Source organism: Anopheles funestus, chromosome 2RL, assembly GCF_943734845.2.
Source record: "Anopheles funestus chromosome 2RL, idAnoFuneDA-416_04, whole genome shotgun sequence".
NCBI lineage: Eukaryota > Metazoa > Arthropoda > Insecta > Diptera > Culicidae > Anopheles > Anopheles funestus.
In genome coordinates, this window is record NC_064598.1 from 101,885,480 (window position 1) to 101,899,238 (window position 13,759).

General features: G+C 42.1%; 2 protein-coding genes across 2 annotated transcripts in view; one reads left to right on the forward strand and one right to left on the reverse strand.

Moving 5' to 3' along the window:
* Positions 1-13,759, reverse strand: part of LOC125761750 (uncharacterized) — a 137,929-nt gene that overhangs the window by 87,930 nt on the left and 36,240 nt on the right. The window lies entirely within an intron of this gene.
* LOC125761774 (zinc finger protein 512B-like) lies at positions 1,831-3,265 on the forward strand. Its single transcript, XM_049423235.1, has 2 exons — positions 1,831-2,547; positions 2,633-3,265. The coding sequence occupies exons 1-2, from the start codon at positions 2,542-2,544 to the stop codon at positions 3,119-3,121; spliced, it is 495 nt and encodes a 164-aa protein (XP_049279192.1). The 5' UTR covers positions 1,831-2,541; the 3' UTR covers positions 3,122-3,265.

Consider the following 13,759-nt stretch of genomic DNA (forward strand, 5'->3'; position numbering starts at 1 on the left):
AGATTAGACTAATCAAGTTCATTTTTTTACCTCTATCATGTCACAGCTTAGTATTTCTCTTTCGGTAGGACACAATCGTCCAATTTGGGGTGTTATGTAAAATTTCGTGGATCGTAAAGGTTTCCTTGTTTCTTGTTCTAGAAAACAAAAACAATAGATAATCAATTCGGAATTAAATCGGAAAATGAAAGCATTAGAAGGTGTAAACTTATCGCTTCTTCCCTCGAGTAAAACAGATCTTCAAAATTCTTGCGATTGATTCAGTGTAAACGTAAATAAATTCTGTTCGATTAGCTGAAGTGCGGTGTAAGGGGGTTTTCCCGGTACGAACACAAACATAATAAGCGCAAACAACCGTTGGATGATCCCAACCGTGGAAAACCCTCCCGCACTCATCGGCGGGGTACGGCTGAAGTACACTCGAGAAAAGCGAAAATAGAAAAAGGTGTTTCTCAGAGGATACAGTATATCCTTCCCTTCAGGTAAGGCTCGGTACTTTGATAAGGTGAAATTGAACGCGATCGCTGGAAAGACGTTCTAAAAGAGGTGTACAGCTGAAGGATCCTTGAAGGTTGAAGGATGAAAAGAACGATATCTGGTCCGGAATTTCAATTCCATCTCGGGACCCCATTTATTATAATTGCCTGCTAAGAAGTGGGCCGCTTCCGTCGTGCCGGGTTTTGCTGAAACAAGTCGCTTTTCTTTGCTGTGCAGTAAGCAATTCTAAAAAACAACAGTAGCAACTAAAACGGCAATATACTTTTGAAAAGAATGGATAAAACAAAAAAACATCACAGGTGGTTTCGAACATCAGGCGCTTTGCATATTCATCTCCTTCCATTCGCTGTCGGGGTTTTTTTTGTTTGCCCGGATGGCGCTTCTAGTTGCTGCGAAGGTTTGTGCTGTCAATCGACGGCAGGTTTTTGTTGGCCTGCCGGGAATATTGGCTGATGAGTGACGAGGGTCAAGGGTCAATTAAGGGCCTAGACGTTCGGTTTGGCTGATTGAATTTTTTTTTCGCAGTCTGGTCCTTGTTTCATGATGTACGATATGTTTGATAAAGTTGTGCGCTTTATAATGTATTTGCCGTGTATCATTATTATGTCGAATGATGCCTTTTTGTGTTTTAATAAACAATAAAGGTACATACGATCGTATGCTTTGTTATTTTAGATGTATGGTTATCAAACACAAATCTTTCAATATCTAACTTCAACACTTTCCCAATAAAAAGTAAGCAATTGCACCATAATACTTGTTTTCACATACAAAAATCTTCTAGGTTTGATTTCAAAATCCACATGCGTAGAAGATCATTTCATTTATTATATGATGACATCGCACACATTGTAAACTGGTGGAAGTAGATGATGAAAACACACACATATTAAAAACCATAAGCCACTCACTGGTACTAATTAAATCCATCTGCATCGAACATGGATGCTGCGATGAACAAACATGCCGTAAAAGATTTCACGAACACTTCCTGCGTTCCGGCCGGCAATTTTCCGTTGGTACCATTTCCCGACCAGCGCGGCATTCCGCTACATTTCACTTTCATGATACATGATGCAAACCCAGCCTTTACCGATTGCTGAAAAGAAGTGCTTGAATCGCAACAAACAACAAAACTACAAGACGCAACGACCCGTGCGATGTCGCAGGTGAACGTGGTAGATTGCACTAAATCACTAACCGCTTTAACGCATTTGACATTAGTCGGATCTTTTTGCTCGGTTAAGCGTCTACAACGGACTCCCACTCTCCCTTTTACTGGACCCGAGGTCACAACAATTGAAGCAAAGCAAAAGCTGTTATCAGTGAGGCGGTTAGTAGTGTCGCAAGGAGTGATTGTATGTGTTGCTTCGCGTGGGTGGTTATCCTTTACGATAACCCGAAGAAAAGCACCTCACACTGAACAAAAAAAAAGGCCACAATGGTGGTCACTGCTAAAAGCGCACTAAATACTCGGTGAACCATTGGCAAACTGAGGCGACCTGCAGTGTAAGTGGAGCGTTGAACTGCATGAAAATGCAATCAAAACCTACCTTCAAAAGATGGACAAACCCGAAAAAAACAGAACAAATGGCAACATTCGACTGTTGGTGGTATTGGTGGTTTTATTTTAGCCGGTGATGATGACGCAATCGGCATTAGGTCGGGCGCATTTCTCGCACTGCTAACGATCGCACGGCCAGGTTGGGCGAAGGGATTGGGCGGTGCGTGTGTCATACGTGTTTCGCTGGTAGGCACGGGTTGCCCCGTTGAGCCTTAACCGTGAACGAGGCCGATTTGAATTGTGGCGGGTCGGTTTGGGGCTTATAGAGGCGATTTGGCGCACTCATTAGGCTTGCTTTAGCACCAACTTGGTTTGTGGCGGTCTGAACGTGTCGAACAATGTACGCAGACGTATATAAAGTACGGGCGGGCTACCGGTAAAGACATCAGTTAGTTGCGATCTGTTCAGTGGTAAGCTACACCAAGTGTTACAAGCTCCATTTTAGCTCACACCGGCACACAAACAATCGACGTTCAACGATGAAGGTAATGCAGATGGAAAGTGAAAGTGTCGTACGATCGTCCGTTTCTTATCCGGTTCCCTGTTTTCATTTCTTTATCCTCCCTGTAGACGTTTATTGTGCTTTCGATTGCGGTGGCAATGGTGGCCGGAGCAGCGATCGAGTCGGGTGAGAAAACGATCGAGAAGCGTGGTCTGAGTGAGATCGAAAGCCGATCGGATCATCACCATGTGAAGCATGTTACCATTACGAAGAAGGTCCCGGTGCCATACCCGGTCGAGGTGGAGAAACATGTGCCCGTTCCGGTGAAGATCCCGTACCCGGTGCACGTGGAGAAGAAGGTCCCGGTCATCATTGAGAAGAAGGTTCCGGTTTACGTTGAGAAGAAGGTGCCAGTCCACGTTGATCGTCCCGTGCCGGTGGAGGTGAAGGTTCCGTATGAGGTGCCGGTTGTGCACAAGGAGTACGTTGAGGTGCCAAAGCCATACCCAGTGCATGTGGAGAAACCGTACCCAGTGTACGTGAAGAAGCCAGTCTACATCGAGAAGGCAGTCCCGGTCAGTGTGCACATCAAGAAAGTGAAGAAGCATCATCACTGAGAGCGGGTCTGAGGAACCGATTGGGATGACACCGTTTTTTGGTGTAAAGCGATCGGTAGTTGTTGTGATGTGAAGGCGAAAAGAAATAAATCTCGGTGCATGACAAAGCACCAAATAGTCAAACACGGCTCAAGCGTTGTGAAAACATATTAAGTAACTATTTTATTTGTTTATTTATAATCCGAAAAGGAAAAGGAATTCACTAGTTCAACAATTTTGACGACTTTGCGTTTTTCGTTTGATTATTATGTTGTGTGAATGTGTGAAAAACAATTCAAAAAGTACAATTTAACCATTTTCTACTAAACACTCCTTCGAAAAAAAAACAAACACGTTTGCCGTGTTCCTGTTTGAAACGCTTGTCTCCAAGCACCAGGCGCCTCCATTAAGCGAACCACGTTGACCTCTTTAGACGGCAGACACAGCGCCATCTACCGGGTACGCTAATAGATTGTTTCTGTAGCTGACAGAGAGTAATTTATTGCATTTCTTGCAGCTTTTACATCTATCTTGCCAGGTAATGAGTACATTCTTTCTGCTGCTGCATTTGATAAAAGAATTAAATGAAAAGAAACCCTCACACGCACACAGATACACACCGGCAAGTGCAGAGAAAACAAACGGTGGCAGGAAAATGGTTTTCCATTCAGTGTTGCCTTCCGGGTTATATTAAATTTAAACTCAAAAGTTGACATTTTCTTACGTTGCGTTCGGTTTGGGCGATAGTGCAGCAAAACAAAAAATTCTACGGGAACGGGTACAACCGTGAGGTAAACAAAAATTAAGAGCACAACCGAGTTTTTTTCTTTTCGTTTGGTCTTTCTTTCGTTTTGCTATGGGTGCGGATCGTTTCATTGAATATTTGTGCCCGGGGTTCTTGTGCGCGACCCATAAATTCAAATTTCAAATCATGCTGCACGCGCGTTGCGAGTCTTGTTTTCCGCTGCCATTTTTACGCTGGTGTGTTTTGTTTTCGGACGCGTTCGTTTCATGTTTCATGAAATATCTCTCCACTGCAAAGGGTCGTCCGTTGTTGCAGCGATGAATGCAAAAGTGTAACAATAAAAATCTCAAGTCTCGAAGAAACGGCGGTTGAAGAGCGTTGGCGTTGGTGGTATTTATGGAACGGGGAGGGGTGTGCCGTCTGATGGGAGGGAGGGGGAGAGATGGAGCCCGTTTTTGTGTATTGTTGTGAGTGAGCTTTGGCCGTAGCTTTTGGTCGGTATTTGCGCTTTTCTTTCCAAAAAAAGGCTACCCCTTTTTCTTTTGGGTGTCAGATCCCATTGCACCTTTCATGCTTCTTTCTCCACGCTGCCAGGTTGCATACCATGCAGTTGGCGTTTTTTGCTGGAAACGAATCCTTCTTTTCCCGTAGTTTGGGTCCACTTTTCTCCCCAAAAACCCTCCACATCCCTCACGGTGCTCATATTTATGAGCGCGCGAAAATTCTCTTCCCTTCGCTGTTTTATTTTTCGCACGAACAATGCATCCATAATTTATACACGAATGAATGGTGGGTGCAAGACGAGCACGGAACAGTGGAATGCATCCTGGGAAGGCAATATTACAAAGGGGAATGAAGCCGATCTATGCGATCGGGGAAGCATGTACGTAAGCTGAAGCTGAAGAGCTGGTAAAATCTAATAACGCAACCACAAAACAAAGAACCCGTTCTGCTGGCCGTATTCCTTGTTAGGCGAGTGTGGGTGTGCCCGTGCCTGTATGGGTTTGTGTAGTGGAGCAGAGTCCTGAAATCTGTGAGGAGTGTGAGCATAAAAATTGTTCCACACAAAACATAGAAACAATGCCCGGCACACGTTCATTTGCCTGGATGGATACTTTCCCTGGGGAATGCAAGATCGTTTTGGATAAGGCTGCGCATAGTGCGCGAGCACTAACATACAAACATGGGCAGACATTGGGCTCGTGATTATAACTACATGCAAAACGTGTCGTAAAAAATCTTTACAAAAACCCTGTCAACGAGCAACCGTGCGAACGAGAACACCATTATCAGAAAAAAACATCCTTTAGAACACTGTTCTGAAGGCCAATTCTGTAAACCCGGAATCGCAAATCATTGCTATTCGCATACGAAGAATAGCCCACTGGTACAATAAAAACCTGGGCAGGAAGGAGGAATCATCGCCATCAGCTACTAACACGGCTGACTATTGATAGTGACGTTTACTATTAGCATCAAAGACATGGTCGACGAGCTTTAAAGCTCATATAACATGCTGAACAAAAGCTCCGTCTACATGGTAAAGGTTAACCGTTCACTAATGTACTACTAGGAGCATAGTTCAATGAAAGAATAGATTTCTTATATCGCGTTTAAGGCTATACGATATCAACTGTCAGAATGTAGATGTCAACGTTATCCCTTGGTTTTGGAGGCCTATGACTGTTTTTTTATACGAAGAAACTATTACGAGTTTCAATTACGAAATCAAGATATTTACTGGTACTTTATGTCTAACTTTATAAAGATGGCTGTTGCCGATGTTATGATTCCTCAGGCGCAACGCCTGAGAATTTTGTTGAATCTGAAAATTCGAATCAACGAACACAACCATTAGAGACTAACAAAGTAAAGGCAAAGGTAAAGGTTGCAGTATAAATTAGGAAGAGTCATAACAGACATCCTTAATTTAGAAATAAACTTAAAATATTCATGGAGAAAAAGAAATTAAAATCAAATATTCTTTGTACGAAGAATATGCAATTATAGTTTGATTGCGTTAAACAAAGTACGGCAAAAAGCTGTAACCGCTTTGTGACTAAAATTACAACCTTTTTTTTGTATTCTTCCACTTAATGCTAAACTAATTTTGACTATGGAAGAACACAGAACGGTTTTCCTGTACCTTTGAATGTCTTTTACTTAAAAAAAACAATTAGCCAGCAGTACGCTTAACTTTCCTTTCATTTGTCGGTGCAATGGGGCAATTTAACCGTCACCAAAAAAGAAATATCTAAATGAAAAGCGAAAAACAAAAAACCAATCCGACATGCAAATCCAAGCGTTTCCAGCGTGTGGTCACTTTCTAGGCAGTTCCCTCTGCCAAAGGATGCCACAAAGCGCACAGAAGTAGCAGTACCGCAGTTAGAAGAAACATTTCGCACAGATGACGCTGATCCGCACTGAAACGTGCAACGTGTGGCTATCTCTAGGTACGTGTGTGTGTGTGTTTATGTGTGATGGGAAAAACGACAAACTATTATTACCATTCTCTAGCAATGCGACTGACCACAATTCATCCACATGGTGCTGGTCCTTGCCAAACGCGAGTTGGTGTCGCTTCGGGGTCTCTGGTTCCATTGCCCGAACACAGCATGTTGCATGTTACAGCCGCGAGGCTGCTAAATCTTGAATGTTTGTGTTTCTGGACAAGGATTTTCTAGTGCTATTGTTTTTTGTTGCCGTGTCACCCATTTTCAATCCCTTCCCGCATTCGCATTGTTCTGTTGCGCGAACCACATCCTTCGCCATTTTCATAGCAGGTCGCGTTTCATTTTTAACAGTTCCAACCATTTCTCCTGCCCCTTAACTCGTTGGGGGAAACTTAAAAAAAACCAAACCTGTGCTAGCGTGGTTGGCAATTATTATTAGTCCATTTTTCATGCAGTTTTTCCAATTTTCTCATGAATTTATTACAACGCGAAATTGATGGCGCTTGAGTTGTTCCTTTTTTTGCTTCGTGCTTTTTGGCGGAAGTAAGTATCGGAGGTTCGTCGAGGCGTGCGAGTGTTGGTGGACCATGTCGCTTTGCATGTTGATGTTGTTTAGAGGCGTTTTTGGTTGTGGTGTGTTGGTGTATTTTAATGTTTCCATTGTTTCCACCCAGTTCGTTACAAGTTGTGAGCAAAAGCAAGATCATTCCGGGTTGTCAATTTTTTCTGCGTTATTTTTCCCAGCTCACTTGCACACGAGACAGATACGAAAGCGCGGAGATGTGATTGTTATACCAGTTTGCAAAGTATTTGTTCCCACATGGCTAGGACACGCTGAATTTACGACGACGAGATGAGTGTCGATAGTTTCATTTTTAGTACCTTTTTTTGTCAATTTCTGTTAAGCAGGTTTTGTTCTATTTGCAAACTTTATCCTACACTGCACGTAAAACGATTCCTGGAAGATCTTTGTCTGTCTTTCCCGAAGCGATAACCAGTGTACCGTTGCAAGTAACAAGCGAACGATTCATACTGCATGCATTTCTATTTTATTCTATGTTGTCCGTTTTGTTCAACCACTGGCTACGAAACAGGCAAACGGAAGGAATGTGGCGATGACATGGGGCGAGTTCGTCGAAGAACATTTTACAGTCCGGATTTGCTGCATGTTTGGTCCGAGTTTTTTGTTGGTTTCCAACAGTTTAATTGGCCGTTCTTTGCTGCAGCTTTTCCCTAGAATATTTTCCTGCTTTTGTTTTGTTCTATATTGTCATACTGATGTGAAAATACCGTTTGTTATATGCACTCTTTTGTTTTAGTTTGTTTCTTTTTCTCTAGCTTTTTTTTGTTTCAGTTTGTTTCTTTTTCTCTATTCGTGAAGCGGATTTTTTTTGTTTTCTATCTATTCTATTTTTTTTGTTCTAAAAAATGTTTCTATCCACCAACCGGTTACTTTCAATCTGGTTTGAAATTGTTACTAGAATGGCAGGTATATAATGTAACTAGAATGGCAGGAAAGATGGACAAATAAGAGCATTCATTGTGTGCAATCACTGACAATGTGTATTAAATTATTGCCAATGGCAAAACAGAAGATTAAACGATGAATAAATGCACACAGATAGAATCAAACCTGTGTGGAAAGTGGACAATTATAAAGGGGATACTCTTTTTTATGTTTGAATGTATTGCTATTTTAGTCTCAAAATTCATAGTTGAAAGTATTGTCAGCATTGTAAGCCCATGTACAACATTTAGACAGCCAAGCAGTATCTATGTAAAAGTAACGCATTATTGAGCAATCTAAATGAGTTATGGCTAAGAGTTGAAATTTTGTAAGGTTCATTGTAAAAGAAGAGTTGGTCCCCGACAGAAGAGAGGCAAAGTGCTTAAATGCATTTAATTTTCCAACACTCACCTGGAAAGGATGGTTTTACAAGTGAAAACGAATCAAACGGTAGGTTAACAAGAAGCAAAATAGTAGGTAAGAACACAAAGGAAGAAATAATTGGTTGGTAGCGTAACATCATGGTAAGAATATGAAATGACACCGAATGGAAGATAAAGCGAAGATGGGACGAGGAAACATAACCTCATGAAGTCAAACCGCAAACTACGGCCATTGCAAACCAGCGCCAACCAACACCAGAAAGGTTCCGTTTGCAACACGGTACAATAACTGCAATAGGAGTTCCTCGTCTGGAAGACGGTAGCAGGCTGTCCTGTCCGTGCTCACCACAGAATCGACCGACGCCGGTGCGAATATGGCCCGAACACGAACACGAGAAGCGAAAACATTAGCAGTACATCCATTATTATCACGGCTCGGGAGACACCAATTAAAGTTAATATCGCACATAAATTAGGATATGGAGAAAACCACATTAAATAATTACAAAACATCCTAAATTTATACGTCTTGATAACGCAATTTACAGCCGTGGCCCGGGTTTGGTGGGCCATCATCCCGTGCTGGAGCTTTCTACAGCAAGAAAGTTGCAGCATCGTCCGTATCCAGAGCAAACAGTTTGGAGCGCACCATGTTTACAGCGACACCATCCATCTCTTCCACTAACGAGAAGGGTATCCGGTGATACGTTGCGACTAGTACTTGGGCTGCTCTGCCTAGTTTAAAGGTGTGGCGGTGTCGAAGAAAAACGACTACCAAAGTAACCGTTTGTTGTAATAAACGGCACGTGGAGCGTTCGTCGCCGCTTGGTTCGATCCATTTTGCTTGGCTTTTGCAGTTATTTACAGGCGAAATCTCTTCGCACAGTTTCGATAAATTGTAAATGGCTTAGTATCGAAGACGGTTGGCGATGGTACGAGCTTGTAAATGGTGTGGCATCAACACACAGACGATACTTGTTAATCAATGGAAACCAAACGACGGTGGCAACCAAAGTAGTGAAAATACCAAGGATATTAGCACATATGATTAGAGAAATCAATACTATTTTCTGTAGTGAAGAGGAAGAATAATACTTTTATTATGATTGAAATCAAATTATTTTAGTTCAATCGCATAGTAAGAAGAAAATTTCCTAACAAGAAAAAAATCATTTAGAAGCATTTGCCAAAAACAGACTTCGATGGAATTGTGCAAAATGGATTGTTCAACGGTTATAGATTGCATTACTCGACTGTATTTTAGACGCACGAAGGAAATGTCCTAATGCGCACAATAAAATCAATAAAAACCCCATCAATAAACCGATTGCCGGTGTAGTCAACAAGCGGTGGTCTGGAAGAAGGCATGCATTGTGACCGCAAAGCGTTTTTAGTTAACCACAATTTGGTATAAAACCTGTCACCCATTGCCCGAATGGTCACTTCTTCACAGCGCATCAACGGCAATCGACGCTTAGCGACACCATGAAGGTAAATCCGATCTCACTGCATATCAGAGCTTCCCACCGAAAAAATTCTAGCCCTACCTAATTCACACTCAATATTATTTGTTTTGATTTAATTATGCTTTCTCTTATCTTTCTCCCGTTCCAGTACTTCGAGTTTGAGTTTTGGCTACTTATCGTACTAGCGATAGTCTGCCTTTCCGAAGGGCAGCTCAGGGATCGTCGGGATCTCCGCTACCGACAGAACGTGGCTTATGCCTACCAATATCGAACGGATCAGATTGCGAGCGTACAAAAGGTACCGCTCATTCCGGTTGGTTCGGTTCACATTCAAAATCAGCTCCTGCAGCATGGAAAGACGAAACCGACAGTGCCGACACACGTGCTTCACTTTCCAACACGCCGACCGATGCAGGCCGTCGATCAGCTGCATACGCGCGTAGACATTGGACAGCACCGTCGCAGAGGAACTGTTCCCGTAGTACCGGTAGTGCCGGTGGTGCCAGTTGTGCCTGTGGTATCAGCTGTTCCTGCTACGGTTGTAGCTCATACGCATACTGAGGTCTACCGAAAATATAGATGAACGTGGTATAACGAAAGACCACGAAACAGACCAACAAGAAACCAAAATAAATTCGTGAAATTCCAGTGAAAGATGGTTTAGAATTGGTTATCGATTCAAATGGCTGAATGTTGATGAACCATTCGTTTACAAATCTGACCAGGAAATTGGAAAAACATTAGCAAGAAAATTAAAGAAATAGTTTTAACATCAATAGTAAGATTTTAATTTTCTCAATACCCAATCACACGCAATCAATTAGTATACTATCGCAATTTTTTAATAAGCACAAGTGCTACTTTTCGAATGAATTTTTAAAAGCCTCATTTATAACAGTACATAAAAAGCCACTATAAAAATTTCATCATTAATTCAGCCTTTAAATACCTTGTATCTTACATGACCAACTCTTCGTGGACCAACTCATTCATAAACGGCTTGCTTACGATGGTTCAGTGTGAAAGTTGCGCGAAATTAAATCAAACCAACACTTCCAACTCATGAGTTGCAGCAATACCCACCTTTAACCCATCCATTGGTTTCCCATTTCATGTACGATACACGGTTCGCGAAAACACCCGCCGGAAAATGGAACGAGTCAGCACAAGAGACGAGCAGAAACCCTCTCGTTGCTGTTGCTTCTCGATAATCCTAAACCCAACCAATGCCAAATCCGCACCAATTAAGCGTTATCCGATGGTGAGGTTGTGATTAAATCTTATTAGCAATCATCATCGAAACTGATCACCGGCCTACACATTGGGCGCAATCTAACGCACGGCTGGCGTTGGTAAGATGGCTCGACACCTGCAATTGGGCTTATCAAGCGATCCACGTGTGGGTGTGAGGTTGTGATGTTCCTTGTGACCGTCCATCCGTTACGCTGGCATACCGACTGCATGTTGTTCGGTGGCATAGAAAAATAAGCTAAGGGATGATTCAAATATAACGTAACGCAAAAATAGTGGATTTTTGACACCCTCCCTGCCTCTAGGTAAACCCCGCTCTGTTACATACAAAATATTTTAGCTTCTAGATCTTTTACTAATGATCGAATGAATTGAAGAAGGTGAAGGATTATTTCCCCTTCGTGGGATATACTAATATTATCGATAACCTGTAGTAAAGCATCTCGAATTATGAACAATGATAACATGAGAAAAAAAAACAACTAAAGATATACTAAAACGGCGACTAGAGGATAGAAGTAAGTGTTACTTTCTCTGTGGATGTTCTCTTGGTGTCGAAGAATCGTTTGTGGAGGTTCTTACCGTACGATTATGAGGAAATTTACAACGCTTTACTTCATCCTACTTACTCACAGTATTGATCGTGTATTCCATGGGTGGTATTTTTCACGAATGCATTAAAAATCCAGAATTTTAGAATACCTCATTATATGTTAAGTAACACAAATTTGAACCCCATCGTCCCACGTGTAATAAATCCTAACACTAGAAGTAACCCCACCCCCCACCCCTTTTTCCAGTGTTACGTAATAGTTGAATGATCCCTAACGTTTGCGTAACTCTTGGACGCGTGGATGCATTTTCACGCGTGATGAAGACGAAAGCGATCGAGTTTGTTGTTGAGTTTATGCTGAAATGAATATACAGGATTGGGTGATAACGTTGTTGCAGATCATGCTCGCTGATTAAGCTGTATTTGCAAGACTATTGTAAGAGCCTGTTAGAGCATTTGATTGGTAGTATCAAATGCAGCAAAGTGTTACCTATTTTACGTTTAAGGAAGCTCTAAAGAAATTCGTTTACTGGAACGTCTTAAACAGGAAAGAAACAATGCAATATTTTTGATTTCTTGTAACAATGGAAGAATACAAAGGGAAGCTATATTTCGGGCAATTAGTCAGTAGGTATCAGCTCTGGTCTCTACACGACAGGACCGAGGATCAAATCCCATCCGTGCCAAACCTCCCAGGGAAAGCCAGTAATGACACACAAAGACCTCTTGAGGATGTAGTGTCACAAGAGAAGAAGAAGCTATATTTCATGTTTTACTTTAACACCCTTCCTCTAGATTGTATGGTTCCTTAAGTTAATTATTATAATTATGCTTTAAAATACAAAATTTGTAGTTATGAAAACAAAGTTAGAAGGAAAACTAATGTTAAATCGTAACGCTTTACTTACGCTTAAAATAATTAACTTTGATTCAAAACATAAACAGCAAAAAAAACGTTTAACTTAACTACACGCTTATGAAAGTAAAAAAATCAAAAATGAAACGAGAAAATGGATAAAGCTTTCATCACATTGAGTAGTCTGTTTGGGCGTACAGGTGTTTCCCCTTAATCCTGTCCACTATTTTCCTTTTCTTCTCAGGTCCGGTTTGCAGATGATGGTTTTTGATTTCAATTCCAGTGCACTCCATTAGCAGTACTGACCTCTCGTCACTGGATTGACACATCAACCGGTAGACTTACATTGCATTGCAATTTCGGTACCGCACCGAACCCGATTCGAGCGTATTTCATTACACAAAAAGCAAATGGCTATTGATTATCCCATCCGAAAAATCTGGCTCCTGTCAACATGGCATTCGAAAGCTGGTAGCAATTTTCCGTACAGCAGTATAGACACATCATCAAAGCGAACACATGTTTCACAACGGACGGTTCGTATGGCGTACCTTTTGCTGACCCGAAAAAAAAACAACACAACTCTGAACCACACTCGAAACAAGCCTAGAATAATAGTCTGAGAATGATTGGTGCAAGCAGTAGCAAAAGTGTGCTACCGTGCCATGCACGATACATTGCCAAACGGAGCAACAATCCGTGTACCCGGTCGTACCCGGCAGACACTTCCGGTCTGCCTCAGAAATCCTGCCACTCCTCGATCGGCACTCGTCAAAAACCATAAAACTCATCGATCAATCATGGTGATGGATTCGACTTTTATGCCATCACCGCCTTTTCCCAAACTCTTTCCAATTCCACTCACGGAGGTTTGCAAAACTTCATGGAAGGTGGTGCTGCCAACTTGGCGTAGTGGCAATCGAATTCTCGGACAAAGTTCTTTATCTTCCGTGTGCCAAGCGTGCACAGTGTACGGTGCTGAAGGCGTCCGGGTGAAAGACAGGCACGCGGTGACGCGTGATTGCAAATTTCGGTAATGAAGATGGGCAATTTAATAACGCAAACATTCCGGGCCCATCTGGTTTTTCTGGTTCCGTCTGAAGCACTTCCTGGTTAGTGCATGTACACGAAATCTTCGGGTAGTCTTCTCTGCAGGACGGTTAGCCACTGGTTAGGGAGAGAACCATCCCGTTGTGCTTCACAACAGCAGTAATAATCTGAGTAGATCCTGTGGCAATCATAACGGGATGAGCAGGGAAGAAAGGAATGATCCGTTGAGGAAAAGCACTTCATTTAGATGAAGCCTGGGTTTATTTTCAACAAAAAAAGGTATTTCCCCAACCTTCGTCTGCTACCATTCTTTTGCGGTTATGGGAGATGAATGTCCAATGTGGCTCCGTTAAGCAATAGTTACCGATATTACGGCAAATGTTAGCTTTACACAG